At 36.9% G+C, this 26,171-nt stretch overlaps 1 protein-coding gene across 2 annotated transcripts in view; it reads right to left on the bottom strand.

Annotated features, from left to right (window-relative positions):
- Window positions 1-26,171, bottom strand: part of PDE3A (phosphodiesterase 3A) — a 326,093-nt gene that overhangs the window by 133,859 nt on the left and 166,063 nt on the right. For both annotated transcript variants that reach the window (XM_004473228.5, XM_058282866.2), the window contains exon 2: window positions 2,689-2,739. In XM_004473228.5, the coding sequence (XP_004473285.3) occupies window positions 2,689-2,739 (51 nt within the window). The remainder of the gene's footprint in view (window positions 1-2,688; window positions 2,740-26,171) is intronic.

The raw sequence follows: 26,171 nt of genomic DNA, 5'->3' as shown, positions 1-26,171 counted from the left end.
AAGTTAAAGCGGCATCTGCCAGTCTGCTTATCTGTGACGTATATATACACATATTGCTGTGTCCAACCATAACTTGTGACCTCTTAGAAGGAAGTGACCATCATTCAAGGTTTTCTCTGTGTTAGACTTACACATAGTAAGAGCTTAAAAGCCTGTCCTAAATTAAACTAAACTGAGATGAGATTTGAGGAGCTCTTCAAGCGTTAGTAAAGTAAAAAAGTGGGAAGCGGACATGCCTCAACTGATAGAGTGTCCACCTACCATATGGAGGGTCCAGGGTTCGAGCCCCAGGGCTACCTGACCCATGTGGAGAGCTGGCCCACACGCAGTGCTGCCGTGCGCAAGAAATGCCAGGCCACGAAGAGGCGCCCCCGCATAGGGGTGCCCCAAGCACAAGGAGAGCAGCCCACCCAGGAGTGCCACTGCACACATGGAGAGCTGATGCAGCAAGATGACACAACAAAAAGAGATGACGCTGTTTCCCAGTGCCGCCTGATAATGCAAGCAGGCACAGAAGAACACACAGCTAACGGACGCAGAGAGTAGAAAATGGGGGGGAAGGGGAGAGTAATAAATAAAATAAAATCTTTAAAAAAAATCAATTAAAAAAAAAAGTAAATAGGGAAGGATTTGTATTCAAATGCTGCCTATCTGAAAGTCCCTCTGTGAGTCCAAAAGGCTTCACACAAAGTAATCAAAGAAATAACGAGCAAGATAAGAAGGCATCAATTACCTAAAATATAAATGCAATGCCATTTTTTTTAAGTGTGAGAAGGGGATTAGGAAAAAGGCTATTGCTTAATGCCTGAATTATGTGGAATTTCTAAAGATTACCTTGTTACTGTGTTGTAGTTTGTGTGTGTATGTGTTTGTGCTTACCTCAACAATTCTTCTCTGAGTTGATGAAAGGATATGGGACATTTAGACTAGTTATTCTTCTAGTTAAGAGATCTGAGAAAGACCTTGACATTTAGAATGGTAATTCAAGCAAGAATATTTTAATTCCTTTGCTTTTAAGAACCACCTCTGAATTGCAAAATAATTTTACTTATGAAAATATTGCCTTGTGTGTGGATGTGGAAGGTTCCTAGCTGTGTGTAATACCTAGACTACTTCAAATTTTCACTCTGGATTTTGTGTTTAAAGTTATGAACAATGTTGTACTTTTATGAGATTTGTTTTCAATTATGTGGGCTCAGTCACCAACCTAAACATGAAGATAAATGATATCCAAACAGATTATTTTGGGAGTAAATAACATATATTTTAAATAATTTTTTGTACAACATTACTTTACTCTGCATGGGCATATCCTCCACACAATGGTTGGCTTGTATTTGATATTAAAATGTCTTTGGTGGCAATAATTAGAATCCAGCACATTTTGTGGCTTTTTACTTGTGTTCATCTTTACTTTGTACTGGTTTAGGATCATAAAGCATTTACTGCACCTTAATTTCACACTTGATTACCTAGCCGCATAAAAATATTCAAATTCTGATTTAAAATACTGTAGATATGTACAGGGGGAAGATTGCCAGAGAAAATGTGGGAAGAGGGAGTGGGACTGAAGGAAAAAAAGCAAGGCATACATTCTTTTCCATAATGCTAATTTAAATGGATTGGTTTGTATTACAGACTAATCAAATTGATAATAGGAAAAAATTAAATCTCGGCTAGTAAAATCTCAACTAAAACCAATTCAATCCCCTGGTTTTATTTTCCGGAGACCTAAATTAAATGCAGTTACCCATGCAATCTTTCTGACCACACAGGCACGTGGAAGCTTCGTAAGACACTTAGGAGATGCTCAAACTTCATACAAAACTTTCAAATACAGTACTGAACATTCAACTTCATTTCTTTTAACACTTTTCTTTATTGCCAAATACAAAATATGAGCAGCAGAAGTAAAACAGTCTACCCATTTAATTTTTATTTGGCATGTTTACAGTCAGGTAAGCATAAGCAGCTATGGGGTATATTATTTTTATATTTCTTCACAAAGTGCCCTGGGAGAAGAGATAATTTTCTTAGTTGGAAACTCGGCCTTTATTCTGCCAGGCAAAGTAATTATGAAAGCAAAACAAATCCACATGGTCTAATTAGGTCATTAAAAAGCATAAATGCGTCATAGACGCTCCTCTTGCCTAAGACATAAAGAGAATGAAAACAGTCTGGTAATATAGAAAGGTTTAGAATGTGTTTCCTTTAAAAATCATAGTTCCTTTCATCTTTCCATTTCTCTAAGTCTAAAACAGTTAATTTAGAGCAAAAGCTCTAATTACTTCAGGGTTTCCTCTGATTATATTTCAAAATATTTAACCAAAAACAGGAAGATGGAGAAAAAGAAGAAAATATGGAGAAAAATTATAAAAGGAAACGAGGGAAATCAAGAGAGGGATGCTGATCAAAATGTATTCTGTGGAGACAAGATGAATATATAATCTACAGTCACATAAACACAACCAACCTGGGATACCAGAACGCTCTTAGGGGGAATATACTGGCATCTGCCTTTGCGTTTGAAATCGACTTTAATTACAGCTAACCTAAATAAAAACAAATGGCATGATTATTTCGCCAGTTTCTCTCTCTACTTAATATTTCTTGAGTTTTAGAAAAACTTTGGCTTTGTCAGTGTTAAGAAACAAGAGGCAAAAGAAAAAGGGAGGGGGGGAGACTTACTTGTGATCCTCTTGGCCCTCGCTTGTGATCCCATTCAGAATGCCCCATGAGCTGTAAGATAATAGAATAATTGCAGTAAATTAAATGATACTTATTCTACAAGGCAAACATTTTCACTTTTTCCCTAAAGAATTATTAGTCTTTTGAAAGCTATGTTTGAATAGTGATGTCTTGAATCACCATTGTGAATAGATGGTCAGCCTTGAGGTAATCAACTTCTCATTTGACAGCTAACATTCAACTTTTGGTTTGGGGGCGTGTGTGTGCATTTTAATATTACTATGTGGAAAAGGGAGACTTCTAAGGTATATTTTTACTGTTCCTTGTCAGGAACATCCTAGACAGATGATAACCCACACAAAACTTTATTTGTATATCATTAAGCTTCTACTTAATGAGGAAAACATGCTGAAGCAACAAGCTAGCATAGTTTAATCTACTCTTGTGATTATGCGAGCATAGTTTAAGCTGCTGTTGTGATTTCTTTTCACTTGTGAGTAAAAAGAAAGAACCAGAAGGTCAAATAATTTCAATATTTTAAAATTCAGTTCAGATAACATCACAAAAATATGAGAGGGCTAAGGAGGAAAATTACTTATGTGAAATATATCCCCAAAAATCCAAAATGTAGATTTTCATAAAACAGAGACTGTAAAATATTATTGTTACTACCATAGTTGTAATAGCCCTGAGCTGCTTTGGTTATGTAGTTCAATATTTATTTATTGAAAAAATACATTTAACTAGAAGAATATTAGGGAAATACAAGACATTAGATGTAAGGAATGAGACTCCATCTATTATACTCTCTATTCATAGCACCAGCTGAAGGGCTATTTACAACTAACAAGTTAGCATGCCAACAAGGAGGGCTGTGCAACATATTTATATAGACGATTTGCTTTTCTGCGTAACAGCAGTGATTTCTTAGTAGATATAATAAAAAACAAAAAAATTTCATCATTAAAACAAAAAAGAGAACATACATTTGAACAATATGGTATAGAAACCTTACTGAGGGATAAATAATGTTTCTGGCTAAGACTGAGTTTTCTCAAATCATTATTCTAATAAAATCAGTAAGAGTTCCAGTCTACTGAAACAGAATTATAACTCAATTCAATCAAAAGCTAGTAAGTGGGAAATGGCTGTGGCTCAATCGACTGGGCTCCTGTCTACCTGGGTTCGTGTCCCAGGGCCTCCTTGTGAAGGCAGGCTGGCCCACGCGCACGAAGAGCTGATGGCCTGTGCCCGCAGAGAGCTGACGGCCCGGAGAGCTGGCACAGCAAGATGATGCAGCAAAGGGAGACAAGCAGACACAGAAGAACATGCAGCGAATGGACACAGAGAGCAGATAGCGAGCAAGCCGCATGGGGGTGGGATCAAAAAAAAAAATTATTAAAAAAAAAAAAAGCTAGTAAGCAGCTGTAAGTATCACTATACTTTTAAAATATATGTCCCTGAGACATAAATCTTTGGTCTGTTCCTATGCTGGTTGAGCCCTGGGTCTCAACAGAGTTGTAACACCTACTCCCCTGTTCATTGAACTCGCCCAGGACAACTAACAAATGGATGACGATGGACGACATCTATCTCAGGAAGCGGAGAGTGTCTGCAACTGTAAGCAAGGCCATTCCATCCATCTGCCCATGGGATCTAAGCCCCCTCTCACTTTAGAGGCAGGATGGGCATCACCTATCCCCAAATCCTCAAGACTGAGGAATGAGGAAACATAAGGAGGAATTAAAACTATGAACCAAAGTAGACTCATTATTATTCCAGCGATGGAAGAGTTTGTATCGCTGATATAAAGGCAGTGGCCACCAGAGGTTCTGAGGGGAGGGAGAGGGAAGACTAGGTGTGACATGGGGGCATTTTTTTAGACAATAGAATTGGCCTGCATGACATTGCAATGACGGATACAGGCCATTATATCTTTTGTCAAAAACTATAAAATTGTGTGGAGCAAAATGTAAATATAATGTAAAGTATGGTTCATGGTTAGTAGCAATGCTTCAAATGTATTAACCACTTATAACAAATGTACCATACTAATGAAAGATGTTGATGAGGGAAAGTGTGGGAGGGGTGGTGGTGGGCTATATGGGAATACTCTATATTTTTGATGTAACATCTATGTAATCTAAAGCTTCTTTAAGAATATATACTTTAAAAAAAGCTAGTAACACTTTTTTAGGAAATTGGAAAAATAAAACTCTAAATTTTGTGAAGGGATAAACAATCAGATGGAAATGTTAGGAGGGATGAAAATACCCTAGCAGTTATTAAAATATATTTACAAAATTTTAATAACCCAAATTATTCAATAATGGGTAAAGATACAGATTTTAAATTGAGACAGAGTACACAGTCTTGAAATAAACTTGAACATACATACCAACAAAATATGGAAAGGAAAATACCCAACACCAATTGTTACTTGATAAATTATTCAATAAATGAGAGAAATTGACTCTTTGGAAAAACTAAAATAGATCTGAACTTTTATAATATACAATAATATAAATTCTAGATAGATTTAAAATGCTTACATTTTAATAAAAAATGAAATCATAAGTATTAAATGAATAAAATCCATGTAAATAAATATTTAACCTATCTTGGAATGCAAAAAGATTTTCCAACTTAAAAGGAAAAACAATCACACAAACCAAAAAAATCAATTGATCTGGCTACATAAAAACTTAGAATATCACATTAGTAAAACACCTATAGCAAATGGTAGCAAAGAGTAATTTCTTCAGTACACAAAAAGTTCTCACAATTTCAAAGAAACAACTCTTAAAGAAAACTGGGTGAAGGATAAGAACATTTTACAGAAGAAATATCAATAGTCAATAGATTTCTAGGAAAAATTCAACTTCCTCAGAAGTGAAAAATATCCAGTGTAAACAATAACAACTTGCCATTCATCTCTATCAAATTAGCAAATTCATAACGTTGAATATTCAGTAAGAACCTAAGGAGATAATGTATGTAAGTATACATATTGCTAGCATATAAGATATATATCTATACATGTATAAAAACACTACAAGTAGAATATACTGCTATATGAATGGTAGCAATTTTAATACATGTCAAATCTTCTTAAAAATCCATATGCTTTGAAACAGTAAACCAGTGTATAAAAATCTAATAATTACAATGTATTAATCACGGTTATTCAACAAAATGAGAACTATCCAATAAATTATAGATAACGAGAAAACTACATATCAATTAAAAACCACCTTATAGGGCTTTAAAAAATTACATGAGCAATGCTCATTTATAATAACTGAAAAATATTTTAAAGAGTAATTTTAAGGGAAACGGACTTTGGCCCAGTGGTTAGGGCGTCCGTCTACCACATGGGAGGTCCGCGGTTCAAACCCCGGGCCTCCTTGACCCGTGGGGAGCTGGCCATGCGCAGTGCTGATGCGCGCAAGGAGTGCCGTGCCACGCAAGGGTGTCCCCCGCGTGGGGGAGCCCCACGCGCAAGGAGTGCGCCCGTGAGGAAAGCCGCCCAGCGTGAAAGAAAGAGCAGCCTGCCCAGGAATGGCGCCGCCCACACTTCCCGTGCCGCTGAGGACAACAGAAGCGGACAAAGAAACAAGACGCAGCAAATAGACACCAAGAACAGACAACCAGGGGAAGGGGGGAAATTAAATAAATAAATAAATATTTAAAAAAATAAAAAAAATAAAGAGTAATTTTAAGCTATCACAATTTTGACAAGACATAGTCAATCATTCCAAGCCTTGAAATTATTGTAATGATTTCATTATAGTTTGGTGAACATACAATTTTGGGCAAATGAGCCCAGATAATTATTGGATGAAAGTGAATGCTTACATAGTGGATATTTCTTTAATGCTTTAATCGTTTTTAAAATTTCTGGATTTATTGGCATTACATCTATTAGTAAATATTCATTACTACTGATGTAAAGTTGTATATAATGGGGCTTCCAAACACTAATGAAATAAATAGCCTGATTTAGAAACATATAAATAAGAACACTTAAGTAGTTCACTAGAACTATCAAAAATAATTCTTGACACATTTCAATCATCTGCCTTGAATATATCTTTCCATCATAACAAGACTAGATGCTTGACTTAGGCAACTTTGCAAATGACAAATGAGAAGGATGCTGTTTGTTAGAGAAAAATTATTTTCAAGCACAAGGTTTACCTCCAACTTTCCTTCATTCTTTTGCCTAAATCTTCTGAAAAAAAAAAAACAACGAACTTTTTTATTACAGGCTCACTGTTTTGAGTATTATTCTTTTTGCTAATGAGGTGAAACTAGCAGGATAGTTGGTAAATTGTACTTTCCATGGTTATCACAGCAAATACAGATTAAACAAATCTCACAGACACAAATGGTGATCCAAAATACATTGATTTAAGGGAGAGTATCTGATGATGACTGATAGGAAATCAGGATGGTGACCTTTCTGTGGCACCAGAACTAATAAAATAAGAAAAACCTGGGATTCACTGCCCTCTGCTTTTAACTAAAGATGATGAAATTTAGTCAAAGAACAAAAAGCAATGAAACTGTAGACTCATTTGGGTCATAAATTACTACAGAAGAGAATTAATCTGTCAATTAATCTACTAGAATTTATAAACCAAACTCTGAATATAAACTCTCAAATTGGACTTTGTCTTTTGAAACATAAAATAGTATAAGTTGCCAAATGTGTTGATCTATCTGAGAAAATTATTTTCTAGCTATAAAAAATTAATGAGATTTAATTTAGGGAAATTAAATCCTATCATATCTTATTATACTATATGGTAATATCATTATTACATTCTAATTCTACTATATTTGAAAGGCCTGAGCATATAGTAATTTTTTTTAAAATTTACATTGCTACAACTTTTTTTCAAAGTAACAAAAAAAGGTGCAGAAATCTACATACTATGTGAAATGCAACCAAAAAGAAATAACCTCTCTATATAACAAATGAAATACTGAAATGCTACCTCTCAATAAGAGCACCTGAGGAATCAACAGGATGTTTTTCTCTTTGGGCTTGAAATCATACGAGGGTTTGCCATATGATAGCATGATGATAGCACAACTGGCAGGAGATACCGGGTAGGGTGGAAAGTGGATGGGGAGAGGAGAGGCATATGGTAGCACATGGATTTTTAGCTTTTTGCACATAAAATTAATTTTACTCTTTTAGAAGCATTGACCTCAGATCATGGACAAAAACTTTAGCAGATGCTTTCAGTTTGATTAAACAAACTATAGTGTGATAAACGAAATGTATTTATTTAATATTACAGACTCTTCCTGTTAAAGCAGAACCATAGGGCTAAACTCTTCAGGAAGTAGACAGAGACCTCCTTAACCTTAATATTTCCACTAACAATTCTATTAGGACAAATAAAAAAATATTGATTAGTTATAACACACAGTAAAGAAGATTGAATATTAAGGGCAAACTGATGTTGATGATATATCAATGAAAAAGTCCAATATCCTTCGAATCTAAGAGGTAGGATTAGTGTTAAATTCCAGATGACCAGAGTAGTCATTTGGCATTATCATGGGATTAGATAAATGACATAAATGGGTCAGGCACGATGAGCAACAGAAGTAGAAACCCATCGACTGTGGGATTATTTTTTCCTTTTAGCAATTTAATTCATCTGGACTAAACTTTCAAGATAAATGGATAGCAGCATGATACCTGAGCAATTCTGGGAAAAAAGACAGAAAGCTTATTAACATGATACAAAATCCTTTTTGCAAAAGAGATGCCTGTTATTTTAAGACCAGTTACATGAACTTGCTAGAAATGTAAATGACACAGAAGGGGGAAGAGAGACAGACAAACAGGCTGGAAGTGTGAATTAAAAAAAGAAATTCAAATATTCTGGTTGGAAAAAAGTACATTCAAGAAGAACATATGTTTGTCTCTCACCATTTATTAAAAAAACAAAACCAAAAAAACCCAACCCTCTTGGGTATTTAACTAAGATGACTCCTCTGGGTAACGATATTTTAATAAGCACTTGACCAGGAGTTCTGGGGCTATCTAGGTCACCAAGGTCATGCCTACACACGGCAAACAAAATGTTTCCATCTGCATGCAGTGATTCTCTCTAAAAAACCCCAAAGTACCCCTCCTCCCTTCTCAGCTCCAGAAAACCCGGATAAAATGAAGACCCTGAAATTCATGTCCAGAAAACAAAGTGCATTTCCTCTCAAGTTCCCTGACACTGTCTAGGTTATTTTCATCCTTATGGAATAAATTCTTCTCTCTTTTATTTTTAATAATAAATTTCTACATCACAGCCTTTAGCAAACACTATGTTACACAGTACTTGGTTCCAAGAAAAACAAAACTGCTGCCAAACAGAATTTTAAACGTTCACAGGAGAAGCAAAGAAGTCAGCATGGAAACACAGACGTTCTCTCTAAGCAGAGATATTTTTAATAATGGCATGAGAAATGCTGATTATTGAGTATAATTCTGTAGCCAAAATATGGCCCCTTAATGTTTTTATATTCTTCCTTGTGCTATTTTCTATTTATTGTTTGTTTATGTAAAAATGAATGATGTTGTAGGGACTTCTTGGCAGAAAAAAATTCACCCCTGCTCTTACGGAAGGAATGAAAAGTTGCTGGTGAAGCAAAACTATTTGTGAAATAAAAAATGATTCCTTGTGTGTACATAAAACATGTAATAAGTAAGGTTCACCTTATCTTCCTATTACTCTCAAAAAATCATTCTAGTTTTTCACTTGTTAAAAATTACTAAGACGATTTTGAAAACACATGAAAACAATACACACACAGGGATGCAAAAGTTAGCACACAATCCCCTTTTTATTTCTCATTTATTTATTAAACATATTGATTACATGCCTACTATTGCTAGGTGCTATTCTAGGCACAGGTTATTTATTGTGGATAAATAACATATGCTTTTACATTCTAGAAAAGGAAGATAGAAGATAAGCACATATGTGTGTAATAAACTGGGAGGTAAGAGGAGCTCTGAAGGTGCTTAAGGCAGAGTAAAAGTGTGGCGAGTGAGGGCAGGTGGGGTGGGGAAGGGGCTAATTTTACAGAGTAGATCAGGCAAGTACTTTTTGACAAAGTGGCATTTTATCAGAGAACTGTATGATGGGAGAGAACGAAACACATGGGTATTCTGGGTAAGAGCCTGCCAGGCACAGGAAAGAGAAGATGCAAAGACCCGGAGGCCAGCAGGAATGGTAAATGTAAGAAGCAACTAAGTGTCCCCAGGCTCAAATGTAAAAAGGGATTGGATCTTTTTAATCCCAGCTATATATTTGCTATTTACTCCCTTCCCTTTGTATGAAATTGGATGAAAATTTAATCAGCTCCAATAATGAAAAACTTCAGAAAGCGTTCTCCAGGTACAATGCTAATGGACTAGGTATTCTCCCGTCCCCAAACTCTTACTCAAATTTATTGAATACTGCAAGACTTATAGAGCATATGTGACAACACACACAGGTGACTTTGTGTCCTTCAGAGTGCAAACCACGGTGCACAATTTTACTGCTTCTTTAGGTATGTGCTTTGTTTTCCAAGACAGTCATGAAACACATAAGAGCAAGGACCGTCTTTTAACTCCACGTTTATTATTATGGGCATAGAGAAATGAAAAGCTCTCCTGTCGCCTTGGCAAAGTCCATTTGGATTCTTCCCTTGGCAGCCTCTATTCTTTAATCTTCTACTTACATTTACTCAGGAGTTTTATGTGAGACGGTGGGCGCAGAATTGTTTACAATCCCTCCCCTCAGAGTCTGCTGGAGGGCAGTCCCAGGTCCTGGGAAGCTCAGCAGCGAATGCTTTAGGACACCTCAGCTCTTGTCTCCCCCGTTCAGGGCTATTGCTCTTGTTCCTGATGTGTCTTTCCTTCAGTTCTTCTTACCAATGGAGTAAGAAGGTCAAGATTACTTTGTGTTTCTTTTTCTTTTTTTTAGAAAAGGCACAGTGGAAGTTTACATTTGCCCTGAGCCCTGAGGTCAAAAGGACAATCTCTGAGGCGCCCACCATTTGTTACCCCAGCTTTCCAGGGTTCCAAACTGGGGTTCTGGGCCTAGCAAAGGCCTAACAGGTGGTACTAAACAGATTGTAGCTCCCTTTATAATTTAATTCAGAAACAGCAGACTATATTGGGTAAATCAGAATGACAGCAACCTTAGTTCTTTTTCACTCCACCTTGAAGCATCGCTGTGCACGACAGCATCTCTCTCCAATCCCAAATCAATCCTACCCTACAAAGCATTATCAAATTATACTGATTTTATTGAAGATTTCATGGGAAGGCAGAGGACATGGTTACTTCTATGGAATACAGTGAAGAGAGAAGAAAACCTCCACTAGCATCTCCTAGATCTTCACACACACAAACTTCTCTCTCTCTTTCTTTGGCAGCCAGTCACCACTGCTTGTCTTCACCCTTGGGGTGAGGGCAAAGGAAATGAGCCTTTGCCAGTGTACAAGCCCAGCCCAGCCTTTCCTGCCTCCAGCATCTTTCCCAGGATCTAAATCTCTTCTTCATCTTTCCCAGAATAATTTGGCTTTCTCCTATACTTCCCATCTTGAATCTTCAGACAAACCAGCAGGAAAGCACAAGAGCCTGAAAATAGTGAAGCATTGGATGACTGACATTAACAGATACTTCCTTTTCCTTCCACAGTTGGCTGATGACTTAAATTCTATCCACTTGTCAGAGACTAAATCCCTGATCTTGAATCTTAGTGTTCCAACCTAGAGCCATTATAAATTCCATAATCACTCCCTCTGACATGATTCCAAGTCTTACTAGACACATAATCTTGACAAGCTACTGTCTCTGTACCTCAGTTTCCATATCTCTACGATTTAGATAATAACAGCATCTAACTTGTGTGGGTTTGGGGAGTGACAAATGAATGAATCATTAGTGAAAAAGGTTTCGTGTATTACTTGGTGTATAAGGGTTCAATAAATGTTATATATTACTTTTATCACTATTAATAATTGTATGATATTATTTAGATATGGTTGCATTCTAATTCTTTGAGAAAAGTACAATTGAGATGATATACATGGTTACTACTTCCTACTAAGCTAGAATACCTTGTCAAACAGAAAAACCCTTTCTTGACCGTGCTGTGAAATAATTCACACAATTTAATCAAATATTACAATTAAAAACAAAACTTCATGCACTGTTATTCAAAATAACATATAACACAGGTGACTGACCATGGAGTCTCCTGAATCTTCTGAATTAGATTCAGATTTTCTGCAAAACAATAGGAAAATCCAAAATTGATATTCCTAAGTCCCTCTGGAGAGGAGAGACATGCAGTAATGAATCCTGGAATGGCTTAATTTTACTGAGCAAGGCTGAGAATCAAAAGAATCAACCTTTCTAAAATAACATATAAAAAGCTTCTAAAATCTGAGCAGACAAAACAAAATGTAGTTTTCTCATGAACTATTAAATGAGGCATTATGATTCTAATGCTTTAACTCTGTGAACTGTACTTCAGGGGAAACTCCCAAGTCTCTAAGCACCAGTCAATGTGACTACAAATGTACATTTTACATTTTACTAAACTACCTCATGTTATTAATATACCTGCCAATTGGGATAACAAAGAAGAAATCATCTTTAAAAAGGCCTCATGGATAATATCCAGTTTTTCACCTATTATTTTCAGACTGGCTCGTGATATTGTTTCTGTTTCCCTGTATATTCACAGTACTTTTGTACAATGCTTCATCAAAGGCACTCATTCCAGATTATTATTAAAATCTGGGCAAACCCACTAGGGCAGCTTGATGAGACTAATCTTTGAAACTTATCGCTTTTCTTAGAAGAAAAATTTTGAAAATTCCAGAGAAAATCACAAAATCCAGTCAGCCTCAGTTACGGGAAATGTTTTAACCCAACAAGATTTATGAGGCCTTGCATTTGGATAGCTTTGTTTTTTCCTTTTTCTTAATATGCATTCTGATATATTGCATTCAGGGTAAGCAACATGCAATTTCTCACACTGTAATCTTAAAACTAATAATGTAGCCTGAAAAAGTGGGAAAATTGCAAAATAGCTTACATTTACGGACCTATAAAAATAGATGTGTTACCATGTAGTAAGCTATTAAATACAAGAACAAAACTAAGTAAATAAATGAGAGGAAAAGTCACTACTCAAATTGTCCTTCCTTAGAAATAGTCTTTAAAAATAAATTTCAACATTTATGGATTGAAAAAAATTGAACCCTCATTTTAAATCTCACTAATGGCATACAATACTGAAATCATTATTACATAATTTTCTCTTAATGTAAAAATGACAGGTTACCAAAAGGCTCTTTTGCAAAATTCTTTCATTCAATGCCTCATCACACCTTTCATCAGCCTCATAAAAACTTAAGCAAAATGACAAAATGCCAAACACTTTCCAAGCCACTTCCTCTTTCCTAAACAGCTTCTCTTTGGAGGTTGTTGAGACAAGGACAGACTAAGTGGCAGAGAACAATACGTGTCAGTCCAACTGCACAACCCGTGGGGTGTCCTCTTTTTCCTATGAACTTGGAATTGTCAAAATTACTTCAGTTCCATCTTCTGCAATTCATAGGTTTTAACAAGACATGGACATTCTCTCCTCAGCTTCTTAAATGTTACTGGGAATTACAGTAAATTTATTCTAAGGCTTTAAGACACCCTTTTAGACCGAGTTTAAGGTACACTGTATCCATGTGCCCAGATTTGACCTTGCCCCTCAATTCTCCTTCATGGCTCCAAGATCCAGTTGATAAGTTATAAGGTAATTTCATGGATTTGTTTACACTAAAACTAATGTTCTTTTGAGAAATGAAAAAATAACATCACCACCAAGAGCTTTCTTACAGTTTTATTCCTTTTTGGGACATATTATGTGGCTCTCTATTTAGCAATGAGGGAAAACAAATAGGAATGTAAAATGATGTGAGGAAAAAGGCAGGGGGAGAAAAAAGAAAGGCTATAGTGTGATCTAAAACTGTCCTTAATTAACTACAGAGGGAAGGGCAGGTGGAAAACAGCTGCAGAAGGGCTTACAGTGAGCTGCCCTGCTCTTCTCTGTCTTCTCTCAAATATGAGATCTAAGAAACTTATTTTTTTCTTTAAAAGAAACTACCATGTATCAAAACTTGTATTAAAAATAAAACATAAAAAAGAACCACCTAAATGTGAATCTGGAGAGGAAAAAAACCCAGAAAGAAACAGACAATTCATGCTACTTAATAATGGCTATAATTTGAGTTACAAAAGAGGAAGTTCTATTGATCTCTTGGCTGACCTTGTCAGTTTGAATTGATATTGTATAGGGATGGGATTCTTGGTGTATTTGATTATGGACCTAAATTGAAAATTTTTTGGAGGATGGGAGGCATCTGAAGTGAAGTTGCTGACAAAATCATTACTTTGTCTTTGTTTCTAGCCATGATTTGGAGTACGAAATGTTTCACTGAGAAATATGTTTCAACATAAACTGTATTCCAGACACGAAGGAAGGGTGTAACTGGACAAAAAAAAATATTGTACATCATTGCCGTGCAAAAGCCAAAGTTGTTTAATTAAATGGCTACAGAAGTTCTTCAGATTCTCATCCTTTGTTGAAATGATTTAAGAATTAGAACTGTGGGATTCAAAAATGAGCAGAAAGTTACATTTGAAAACGGAAACATACTGCCAGTTACAGAAGTTGTATGGTGACTTTTCTGTTAGCTTGTATGTCTCATGGGTTATTGGCTATTCTCAGGCTGTTTCTAGATATAGGGTATGCCTCAAATCCCCACGATAGTATCATAAGAAGATGCCCAGTTCAATGTTTCAGCATTAACAAATTCTGCAAGGTGTAGTCACAACTTTAGAAGTATACCCAAACAGGGCTGCCCAGGTCGAGTTTGTCATGTTTAAAGGTAATATTTGCAAGTCCCATAAATTAAAAAATGTCATTAGAACAATAAGCCAGACCCCTTAGAATAACCCAGTTTTTAATTCATTACACAGACTATTATTGATTAGAGGATGCTCTGATCACCTATATTTTTAATTCTTAAGTTACTAAAAGAACATGTTTTAAAAATGGTTACATTAAATTGGCAGAGATCTCATTTCCAGCCCCTTTCTTGTTGAATTAACAACCCAGGGACTGTCACCCATGTTACTGTACATACCATAATATACTTACTGAGTCTTTACAACGCTGCATAATGATGAAGGGTAGCCTCGAGTCGAATTTCTTGAAATTGAATCCCCTTACTAGCTCTGTTATCTGGGTGACTGACTTTCTCAATTCCAGGTTCAGTTTCCTCATTTATAAAATGGGAATAGTAATATGTGTTTCATCTAATTTTTATGATGATCAGATGAGATACTCAATGTAAGACCAGTTAATGGCTTCTCATTTCCTTTGGAATTAAATTTGAACTGATAGAACCTGCAAGGTTGGCCGACTGTTGAGCCTACCTGGAATGGATTTTCCCGTATCTTAGCACTCATGCTCATCCTTCAGGTTTCATTTCAAACAACACATTCTCAAAGACATTCCCCGTGACTGACCAATTGACCATTCACTCATCCGTCTGTCAAACCATCCATTTTTCTAGGATCAACAAATATATACTGACCACCTACACTGGACCAGGCTGGGGACAAGGTGCTGGAGCTGGAGAGTAAGCCAAAAAGACCAGTCTTGCTTGCGTCTTCCCCCATTACTCTTCAGCATATGACCATGTGTGTTTCTTGCACTTACTGCAGTCAGAGATTACCTTGCCTCTTTATTTCCATACTTGCCTATTGTCCGTCTCCCATTCCAGAAAGTAAGTGTCAGGAGAGCAGAGTCCTCGATGGTCTATGTGCTCTGTGCCTGGCCCCAGTAAAGGAACTCAATAAATATTTGTGTAAAGAATGACTGAAAGTTTTCTTCAGGAGAAACTTAAATGAGAGAAGTCAACTAGTTAGGAATTTCAATAATGAGAAGCTGATTCCAAATTTCTATAGCTGTGAAAACACTTCTAAGTCTTCAGTTTGAGTCTTCCCAGAGCCTTCTTGCTATAAAAAGCATCTTGTGAAATATATAGGTTTAGAATATTATAACAAATAAAATATCTGTTGTTTTGGTTTTAAAATCCCACGACACCTCTTGATGGCAATGCAGGGGCTCTGATTGCTTCAGGCTTAGGGACGCAAACAAGAATAGACAGTAGGAAAGAGGCTTTGCCCCTCTGCTCTAATTCAGAATTCTCCACCTGTCATTCTTTGCCTTCTATGGCAACGACTGCTGGTCTCCTATACCATGTATGTCCTACTCTTCTTTCTTATTCACAGAACCCCAATTTTGGTAGGAAGGGCATTGTGCCCAGTTAAGAAACTGCATTACCTCACCTTCTTTCCCTTATAGATCAGGAGTATACAGAGGGCCCAGCCCTGACCAATGAGACATAAGCAGAAATCGTTAGGTGATGCTTCCAAGAAAACTCTTTAAACATGGACCGACTTGGCCAACTTGCCTTCTTTGCCCTTCTGCCTTCTATTCCTTCTGCCAAGAAGGGGCACAGGATTTTGTAGACAGAGCAATGATCATATGACACTAAGTGACCAAGGGGAAGAAAGTAGTTTCTGCCCCAATATCCTGAACCCACAAACATGTTATCATTGAGTTATCTGAACAGACATATACAAATATACACAGTTTCTTACAGAAAAGAAGCAACAATGGCAGGCAAAAAATACATACTGAAAACAGTCCTGGAAATGGAAGAGAACAGACCCACACATATAAGTGGCTTTGGATTCACTCCAGCCAAAGCATAACATTCTGACTATGACTAGTACATCGAGGGATAATTTATGCTATTAGTTTGATTTCTATTATATATGTGACACATATATCAAATTCAACCTCATGAATCAAACGAACATGATAGAAATGTCATGTGTACCTGTCCCCTTTATTGCCATGTATCTGGTTCTAGGATAAAAATGACTATCAAGACTTAAAAAAAAAAAAATAAAGGCAGATATTCATAGTGTTGTAAACCAGGTGAAACCAATATGGAAAATAGATTAGAACAATGTATCTGAAGCATGTTCTATAGAACCTGGTATTAATAGTGGCCTTAGGGGAAAATCACTAATACAAATTATGGAAATGCTGGGCTAGATAGATGTGATTTTTCATATAGAACTTCCCTTGGCCTTTAACATTGTGACCTCAGAGTGAGAAATAGAGCAAATGGCATCTTCTTAAATATATTTTATCTCAGAAAAACTAAATCCATTTTTCATGAAACATCTTGTGTACAATAGAGCATGGTCTGGGAAATAATATAATGAAGAATTTGGTTTTATCATTTTAATTCAAAATACCAGAATTTCAGAGAATAATAAATTTTTACAAAATTAAGTATTAGATGATTCATAAAAATCAATGTTAACTTTAAAATCTAGCCTTTAGGATAATTTACCTGATTTTTTGTTTTAAAAAGCCAAACACACTTCAATATCATCCACAAAGTGAAAAAGTAACATACCAAATGGGAAAACTATTTGTAAATCATATATCTGAAAGAGATTTGTATGCAGAATACAGTTCTTTTATATCTCAATAAAAGAAAGAAAAATAACCCAATCTAAATATGGACAAATGATTTAAACAGACATTGCTCCAAAGATGACAGATAATTACCCAGCAAGCACATGAAAAAATGCTCAATGTCATTAGCGATTAGGGAAATATAAATCTAAACCACAATGAGATACTACTTCACACCCACTGGGATGACTTTAATAATATTTTTGAAAGCACAGAAAACAAATGTTAGTAAAGGTTTGGAAAAATGTGGAAAAAATTTTGCTGGTGGGAATGTAAAGCAGGGCAGCCACTATGCAAAACCATTTGACAGTTAATTTAGCTCCAAGAGAAGAGAAAACATATTTCCACACAAAAAGTTGAACATGATATCCATAGCAATATTATTCTTAACAGCCAAAAAGGGGAAATAACTCATGTCACATTAACTAATCAATGGCCTAAATAAGATGTGGCATATCCACACAATGGAATATTATCCAGCAATAAAAAGGAATGAAGTACTAACACATGCAACAACATGAATGAACCTTGAAAACACCATGCTAGGTAAGAGAGGCCAGTCATGAAAGAACACGTATTGCTAAAATCCATTTCCATGAAAAGTTCAGAATAGGTAGATTCATAGACAAAGTAAAGTAGCGATTGTCTGGAGCTGCGGGAAGAGCGAGGTGAGAATGAGGCATGGCTACTAATGAGTACAGGATTTCTTCTTTGGGGTGATGAAAATGTTCTGGTATTAGATAGTGATGATGGTGGCAGAACCTTGTGAATATACTAAAAACCGCTGAATTTTATACTTTAAGTAGGTATGTTTTCTGATATGTAAATTATCTTGCAATAAAGCTGTTTAAACATATGCACAGACACACTCCACACCAAAGGAGCTCCTTTAGAAAAAGCTTGATAAACTTCGGATCCATCACTGATATTTAAATTCGAGATGTGGCGCTGAAAATATGTAGCTGAGCACAGACTTATCATTAAGTACTTCCATAGGTGTAAGCTCTTTTAGATGTAGTAAACATTACATATATACTTGGCTTCTTCCTTATAAAAACAATCATTGCATGCATGGTGGTCATTACTTTTATTACTAGAGACTCTAGAATTATTGCAGTCTTTCTACTTACACTAGTTATACCTGCAAAATCTGATCTGAACCAAATGGGACTTTAGTAAGGAGTTACACCGTTAAAATAAATAAATAAATTTTATTTATAAATTTCTTTTATTTATAAAATTGCATAGAAATTCTCCGTGCAATTTCTAACATTTTGGGATTGATTATTTTAAACCATGGTTCACACAAGTAGCTTTAACCTTCCTTTTCTCTGTGAACAAAATCTCTCTCAAAATATTTGAGTGTCAGTTAAAGCATTAAAATGGGTACTGAAGACATATTTTAATAATCTTCTTAATGTTTTGACCAGCAATGTGACCTTTCATATATATTAACAACAACAACCACGTAAGCCAATATTATATGCCAAGAGCTGTGCAAAGAAGACCAAGATGGAATTCTGGATCTCTCATTTTAATAGGGGAGAAACATACGTAAGTAAACTCAAATAAAATAAACACATTTGTTTTTCCTGCAAGTGGTTGAGTCCTTAGTGTATGCCCAGTATGTACTAAGTTTTCTAGGCATTATTTCACAAATGCTCAAAATAACCTTCTGGCATGATATAATCTCCCCTCTTTTATAAATGATGGCACTGTGGCTAAGAGAGAACTCTTAACCATGTGGAATATGCCAAAGTCCCACCACAGACTGTGCACAGAGAGGCTTGTCTTTGAAATGCAGGCTCTTTTCCTCAATATTTCATCACCCCCACATATCACAAATGAATAAGGTGCTATTAAATCACAGATACAGAAGCAATAAATTCTTCCCTGAGAGGTAGGTGGTATCAGGGAAAGCTGAAGTAAAGATGGGATGTGCTGCTTGAGTTGGGTTTCAGGTGTGTACAGGGGATCAGCCTGGGCTGGGGGAGAATTCCAGGTAGGCAGAGGTCAAGAGATAGAGAATCTTGTACATGAAGGGAAAGAGTTCAGAACATTTTAAAAGCAGGAGGAGACACACTGTACTTTAAAGAATTAGAGGAACAGAACATACTTGGGTTTTACCAGTACAAATCAATCAAAAGAGTAGCATTTGTGGGATGGGGGAACTATGGGAGGGAAACTGATGGCATGGAGATCACTTAGAATACTGCTGCTAAAAGGGGAGTTAAAATAACACTGTCTATTAAGATTCACATTCATTCTCTTCCAATTCCCACGAGGAAATACCTAGTCAATGCAAGACACATTTGAACCGAGATAGAAGCATCTTGCCCTTTCACATTCAATGATTAATTTTAAGGAAACTATGCATGATCTCATCTGTGTTTTCACATGAGTTTGCAACTGTGTCAACAAGTATAATTAACCAAAGAAATCAAAACCTATTACGTTAGTGAACCCAGCAAAAGCAGATAGCGGTTTGACCTCTCAAAGGGCAAAATAAAACATAACCGTATTCTTTTCTTCCTTTAAATAGGTTATTTAAAAGTCCATTGCAACGTGATCGGCCTTAAAGGATCCCTGAGACAGAATTTTTTTGTATATAAATGGTCACGAGTGGATGCAAAGCACACAGATTTCCATTTCTTTCTTGACACAGATGAGTGCGAGGGCTCATCTCAGTACATCGCACTTAACATATAGATATAAATAAGGATGCTAAGACAAAAAATTAACCTCATGACACAGGTTCTTCTAAAGGGATCAATATATAGCCTTTGTCACTGGAGTCACTGTTACCCATCAGAGGTAGCTCATACTCCCTCTACCACCTGGACTGGACCAAAAGGAGAACTCTGTGAAGAGTTGAAAAACAAAGGATGGTGGCCCTCAGCCAGCCAAGAATACACGTGCTTTGATGGCATAGCCACAGTACATATTTACCAATCATTCACTAATTCAGCAATTGTTGAGCGCTTACTACAGGCCAGGCACTGGGTTAAGTGAGAGAGAGAAAAGGTTGAACGAAACTCTTAATTTCCAAAGAATTCTAATTCACTACAGAGAAGGAAAACATATAAATGAATTGCAATATACTATTACAGCCTCGAAAATTCCTGTTGCTCAAGGACGGGGAAAAGAAGATAATATGTGCTTTGGAGGCTGAAGATGGAATCGACGGCTTGGAGGAGCACTGCAGGGAGATGGGACAGCATTGGCAGGATCTCCAACTGGGCAGGTACATGGATGATTTGTTCAGGAAAATGAAACTGGCTCGCAGGTGGCCTGTGCTTAGGATGTACCAAAAATGGGTGGGATATGTCAAGGATGGGTCAAGTGAGGCAGATATATCTGGAAAGGATGAGTGAATGCAGATTTTGAAGGGTTTGATACGTCAGGCCGAGAACTTGGAAAATTTACACCATGGATTTAAAAGCATCATTGACATAGCTTTGTTCAGATTCGCTCTGTAGAAAGAGGCCATCTACAAAAGTGCAGGCAGTAGATTGGCACGGGTGAAGGTGGGAACCTTAAACAGAGGGCCCACTCAAGAAATGATTCTGTAATCCAGTTAAGAACTCAGGAGTGCTGAGCCGGGGGAAAGAAAGGAAGGGAGAAGATGGGGAAAGGAAGAGGCCTGAGGCGGAATTTTATTTACTATAAAGGAGCCAAATATGGGCAGCATCAGAAAAAGGAAAATATTATTACAACATGTGCACTTTCCATACTATTGTATAATCAGGTACCTTGAAAGATTGCAAATTCACCCAACCACTGAGCCTAGCACTGTGCCTGCAACCTAGCAGAGGCTCGAGACCTTGCAAGTTAATGAATTAATTAGTTAAATGCCAAAATGTCAAGTTAGTGACAGAGTTTGGATAAAGGGCAATAATCCAGTGAAAACTGTGATAGAGCTTTATTTCTGTTAGCACCATAATTCTGTTTTGTTTGGAAAGTTCCTCAACACAACATGGGACCTTTAAAACATTCTTGTAGGTTGATTTGAGTACACGTCCATAAGAAGGAAACTAATACACAGAAATCTGACATAAATTGCCCGTTCAACCCAAATGTTTGTCTCTCATGTCAGTATCGTTAATATTCACATTGACTGGTAGGCATTTCCCTGTCATATCTAACTACATCAGGGTTGTCAATCTTAATTTGTAAACTCAAGAGAAAAGAGACTGTGCCAAATTCATTTTATACACAAAACAGCACTTTTAAGCTGTTGATAAATGCTGCTTTACGGTAATTAAAAATAATTTCAAAATAAAATTCAAAAAATTTTCAAACACATGTACCATACACCCACTAATAGCACCATGCTAAATAATATGACAAATGCCTCAAACTCATACCTTCATTTCTTTACATAAAGTTTTATGAATGTTTATCTTTTAAGTAGTCCTGTGCATCTATCATTACTTTTATTCATTAAAGATGATTCTGTATAGGTAATTATTTTGATTTCACTCTACATGCATAATTATTTTGGTTTCAGAGATATTAGTAAATAAACATAAATTAATTGAAATTAAAACCCATTAAGTTCTTCAGTGTTTTTGCTTCATATTATGTTCTTTGTTACTGTTTCTCTGTGGACAGTGACTGGAGGTTAAATGTGTGAATCTATGCACATTTAGTAAGCTCAGGAAGCAGATCTAATCGACCCGAGCATGGGATATAAGATGGGAGAAAACACACTCTTGACTTCAGAGAAGATGGAGGATTAGAGAGGCAAAGGGATCACTTCTCTTCCAGAAAAAAAAAACCAGCTAGAGGACAGGCAGAGACCATCTGGGGGGCTGCTCTGGGGCTCAGGACACCAGGGAAAGGCGAGGCACCACTGAGAAGAGAGAGGGGCCAAGGAAAGGAGTCTCTGCTGGTGAAAAATCCCGTGAGTCGAGCTGCAGAAGCAGCAGCGGGCATCCTTCCCCCACTGACGGATGCAGTGGCTGTGGACTGTCGTGGCTGAGGCTGAGGGGGTTGCAGGGCTCCTCTTCCCTAAGGAAGGGGAGAAAGAGGGACACAGCCTGAAGCAAATTCAGATTTTGGCCAGCGAACTTGGTCTGCTTCCAGGCCAGGTAGGCTCACGACACTGTTTGCTCTGAGCCAGCCACGAGCTAAAGATAATGTGCCTTCTCAAACAACCTCCCTACTGCCCCACAGCTGGCTCCTGAAGAGGCAGAGGGAGGGAGAGTGTGGCGGACTGAACAGCCTCTGTGAAAGTTTATGAGGCTTTGGCCAGCCTTGAGGACACTGCTTCTGTACACTCACCCACCTGAGCAGTTACTCCCAATGCACTTTCCCTAGCACCTGGGGACTGAGCTGAACCACCTTCCAACGCGCACCATCTGCTGGCCAGGACAAAAAAGTGCAAGTAAAATGAAAAATAAAAGATGGAAGTGGATGTGGCTCAACTGACAGAGCATCGGCCTACCATATAGGAGGTCCAGGGTTCGGTACAAAGGGCCTCCTGGTCCGTGTGGTGAGCTGGCCCACGCGCAGTGCTGCCACATGCAGAGAGTGCTGTGCCATGCAGGGGTGCCCCTGCCCAGGGGTGCCCCATGCACAAGGAACGTGCCCCACAAAGAGAGCCTCCCCACACGAAAAAAAAAAGTGCAGCCTGCCCAGGAGTGGCGCTGCACACACAGAGAGCTGACGCAGCAAGATGATGCAACAAAAAGAAACACAGATTTCTGGTGCCACCTGACAAGAATGCAAGCAGACACAGAAGAACACACAGCAAATGGATGCAGACAGTAGATAACAAGGAGGGGAGGTGAGGGGGAGAGAAATAAATAAAAATAAATTAAAAAAATAAATAAATAAGAGGCAAGCAGGTACCTTTAATGTCACCCTCTCCAAGGCTCTTGGAAACTGGCCAATACTGGATGCTTAGCCCTAGTTTGAATAGTAAAACATGGGAAATCCTAACTATCTAGAACAAGTTGAACCAAGAGTCAAAGAATAGTGGTAGCATATAGCTACTTAACAGTAAATTTCTAGGCAAGAGAGAGAAACTGAACACAAAGTAAACTCAGCATCAGAATCAGATGCCTAGATATCAGCAAAAAAATTACAAAACATACAAAGTAAAAGGAAGATATGACTCAGGCAAAGGAATAAATCAAAGTTCCAGATGAGCCACAGGACTTGAAACAGCTAATCGACTAGGTTCATACAAATCTCCTAAATCAAATCATGGAGTAAAAGTACAACATGGCTAAAGAAATAATAGATGTTAAGAAGACACTGAGTGAGCACAAAGAAAAATTTGAAATCTTGGAGAGAAAAATAATAGAATTTATGGGAATGAGAGACACAGTAAGTGAAATTGAAAATACAGTAGAAGGAGCGGATGTGGCTCAGGTGATTAAGCAACTGCTTCCCATATGTGAGGTCCTAGGTAAGATGCCTGGTAACTCCTAAAAATAAATGAATGAAAGGACCAGCTTTCATTGGGAAACAGATGTGGCTTGGTGGTTGAGTACCTGCTTTCCATGTATGAGGTCCTGGTTTCAATCCCCAGTACCTCCTAAAAAATACAATAGAGAAACACGACAGCAGATTTAAAATCATGGAAGAAAGAATCAGCAACATAGAGGAAAGAACCATAGAAACTGAGGAGAAAGAAGATTAGAGAGAGAAAAGAATGGAAAAAAATGAGCAGGGCCTCAGCAAGCTGAATGATAACATGAAGTGCATCAATATGCACATTATGGGAGCTCCAGAAGAAGATGAGAAAGCAAAATAGGCAGAAAGAGTATTTGAGGAAATAATGGCTGAAAATCTCCCAACTCTCATGAAAGACATGAATATATATGTCTAGGAAGCAAAGCATACGCCAATTAGAAAAAATCCAAATAGACCTATCCCAAGACACATAATATTCAGAATGTCAAATGCCAAAAATAAATAGAACATTCTGAGAGCAACAAGGGAAAAGCGAACATCACATACAATTATATCCTTAAGAATTAGTGCAGATTTCTCTTCAGAAACCATGGAGGCAATAAGGTAGTGGTATGATATAATTGTGGTACTGAAAGAGAAAAACTGCCAGCCAATAATTCTTTATGCAGATAAACTGTCCTTCAAATATTACAGTAAGCCTAAAATATTCAAAGATAAACAGAAACTGAGAGAGTTCATAAATAAGAATCCAGGTCTGCAGGAAACACTAAAGGGAATCCTGCAACCAAAAAAGAAATAAATAGAGGGAAAAGCTTGGAGAAAAATGTAGAAGACTATCATAAAGAGTAACCAAAAAGGTCAAAAGATGGACAAAAATAAGATATGACATAGGAAAGCCAAAAGATAAAATGGCTGAAGTAATGCTTTTACTATAATAACATTGAATATTAATGGATTAAAATCCCCAATCAAAAGACATAGGCTGACAGAATGGATAAGAAAACATGAGTCATCCATATGCTGTCTGCAGGAGACTCACCTTAGAAAAAAGGATATAAACAGACTGAAACTAAAAGGTTAGAAAAAGATATTTCATGCAAATAGTAACCAAGAGAGGAGGGGTAGCTATACCGATGTCAGAAAAATCAGACTTTAGCATAAAAAAGTGATTAGAGATGCAGAAGGCCATTATATATTGATAAAAGGAACAATCCACCAGGAAGGAGTAACAGTCATAAAATATCTATGCACCTAACCAGAGTGTCCCAAAATGTATGAGGCAAACTCTGGCAAAACTGAAAGAAGAAGCAGAGATCCCTACAATAAAAGTTGGAGACTTCAACATGCCACTCACATCAATAATAGAACTAGACAGAAGACCAACAAGGAAATAGAGAACTTGAACAGTATGATAAATGAGCTGGGCCTGGCAGAAATATACAGAACATTTCACCCCAAATTAGCAGATATACATTCCTCTCAAGTGCTCATGGATCTTTGACTGGATGCTGGGCCACATCACAGCTCTCAATAAATTCAAGATTGAAATCATAAAAAGCACCATCTTTGACCATAATGGAAAGAAGCTGGAAATCAATAATAGGTGGGAAGGGGAAATTTTTCAAAAGTATGGAGACTAAACAACATACTCAAACAATCAGTGGGTCAAAGAAATCTTGTGAGATAAATTAGTAGATGTCTTGAGGCAAAAGAATATGAGAATACAACATATCAAAATGTATGGGATATAGTGAAGGTATTGCTAAGAGGGAAATTTATAGCCATAAATGCCTACATTAAAAAAGAAGAAAAAGCTAAAATCAAAGAACAGAACAACTGCAGAAACTATAAAAAGAACAGCAAACCAATCCCAAAGCAAACAGTAAGAAATAAGTATTAGAGCAGAAATAAATTGAGAACAACAAAAACAACAGATAAAATCAACAAAACCAAAAGCTGGCTCTTTGAAAACAATCAATAAAATCCACAAACTCTTATCAAGACTAACAAAGAAAAAAAGAGAGAAGATACAATTAAATAAAATCAGGAATGAAAGGGGGGTCACTATGACTGACCCCACAGAAATAGAAAGGATTATAAGAGGATATTAGGAGAATTTGTATGCCAAAAAATTAGTCAACCCTAGATGAAATGGGCAAATTCCTAGAAACGCACAAATAACCTACCTTGAAACTATAAGAAATACAGGAACTCAACAAACCAACCACAAGCAAAAAGATTGAATCAGCCATTAAAAATCTTCCAAAAAGAAAACTCCAGGACCAGATGGCTTTACAGGTGAATTCTACCAAACATCTCGAGAAGAATTAATACTAATCCTTTTAAAATTCTTCCAAAAAATTAAAAAGGAAGAAAAATTATTCAGCACATTTTTATGAAGCCAACATCACC

This window comes from Dasypus novemcinctus, chromosome 20 (assembly GCF_030445035.2).
Source record: "Dasypus novemcinctus isolate mDasNov1 chromosome 20, mDasNov1.1.hap2, whole genome shotgun sequence".
NCBI lineage: Eukaryota > Metazoa > Chordata > Mammalia > Cingulata > Dasypodidae > Dasypus > Dasypus novemcinctus.
Note: the sequence above shows the minus strand (reverse complement) of the source record. Positions and strands in the feature narration are given on the sequence as shown.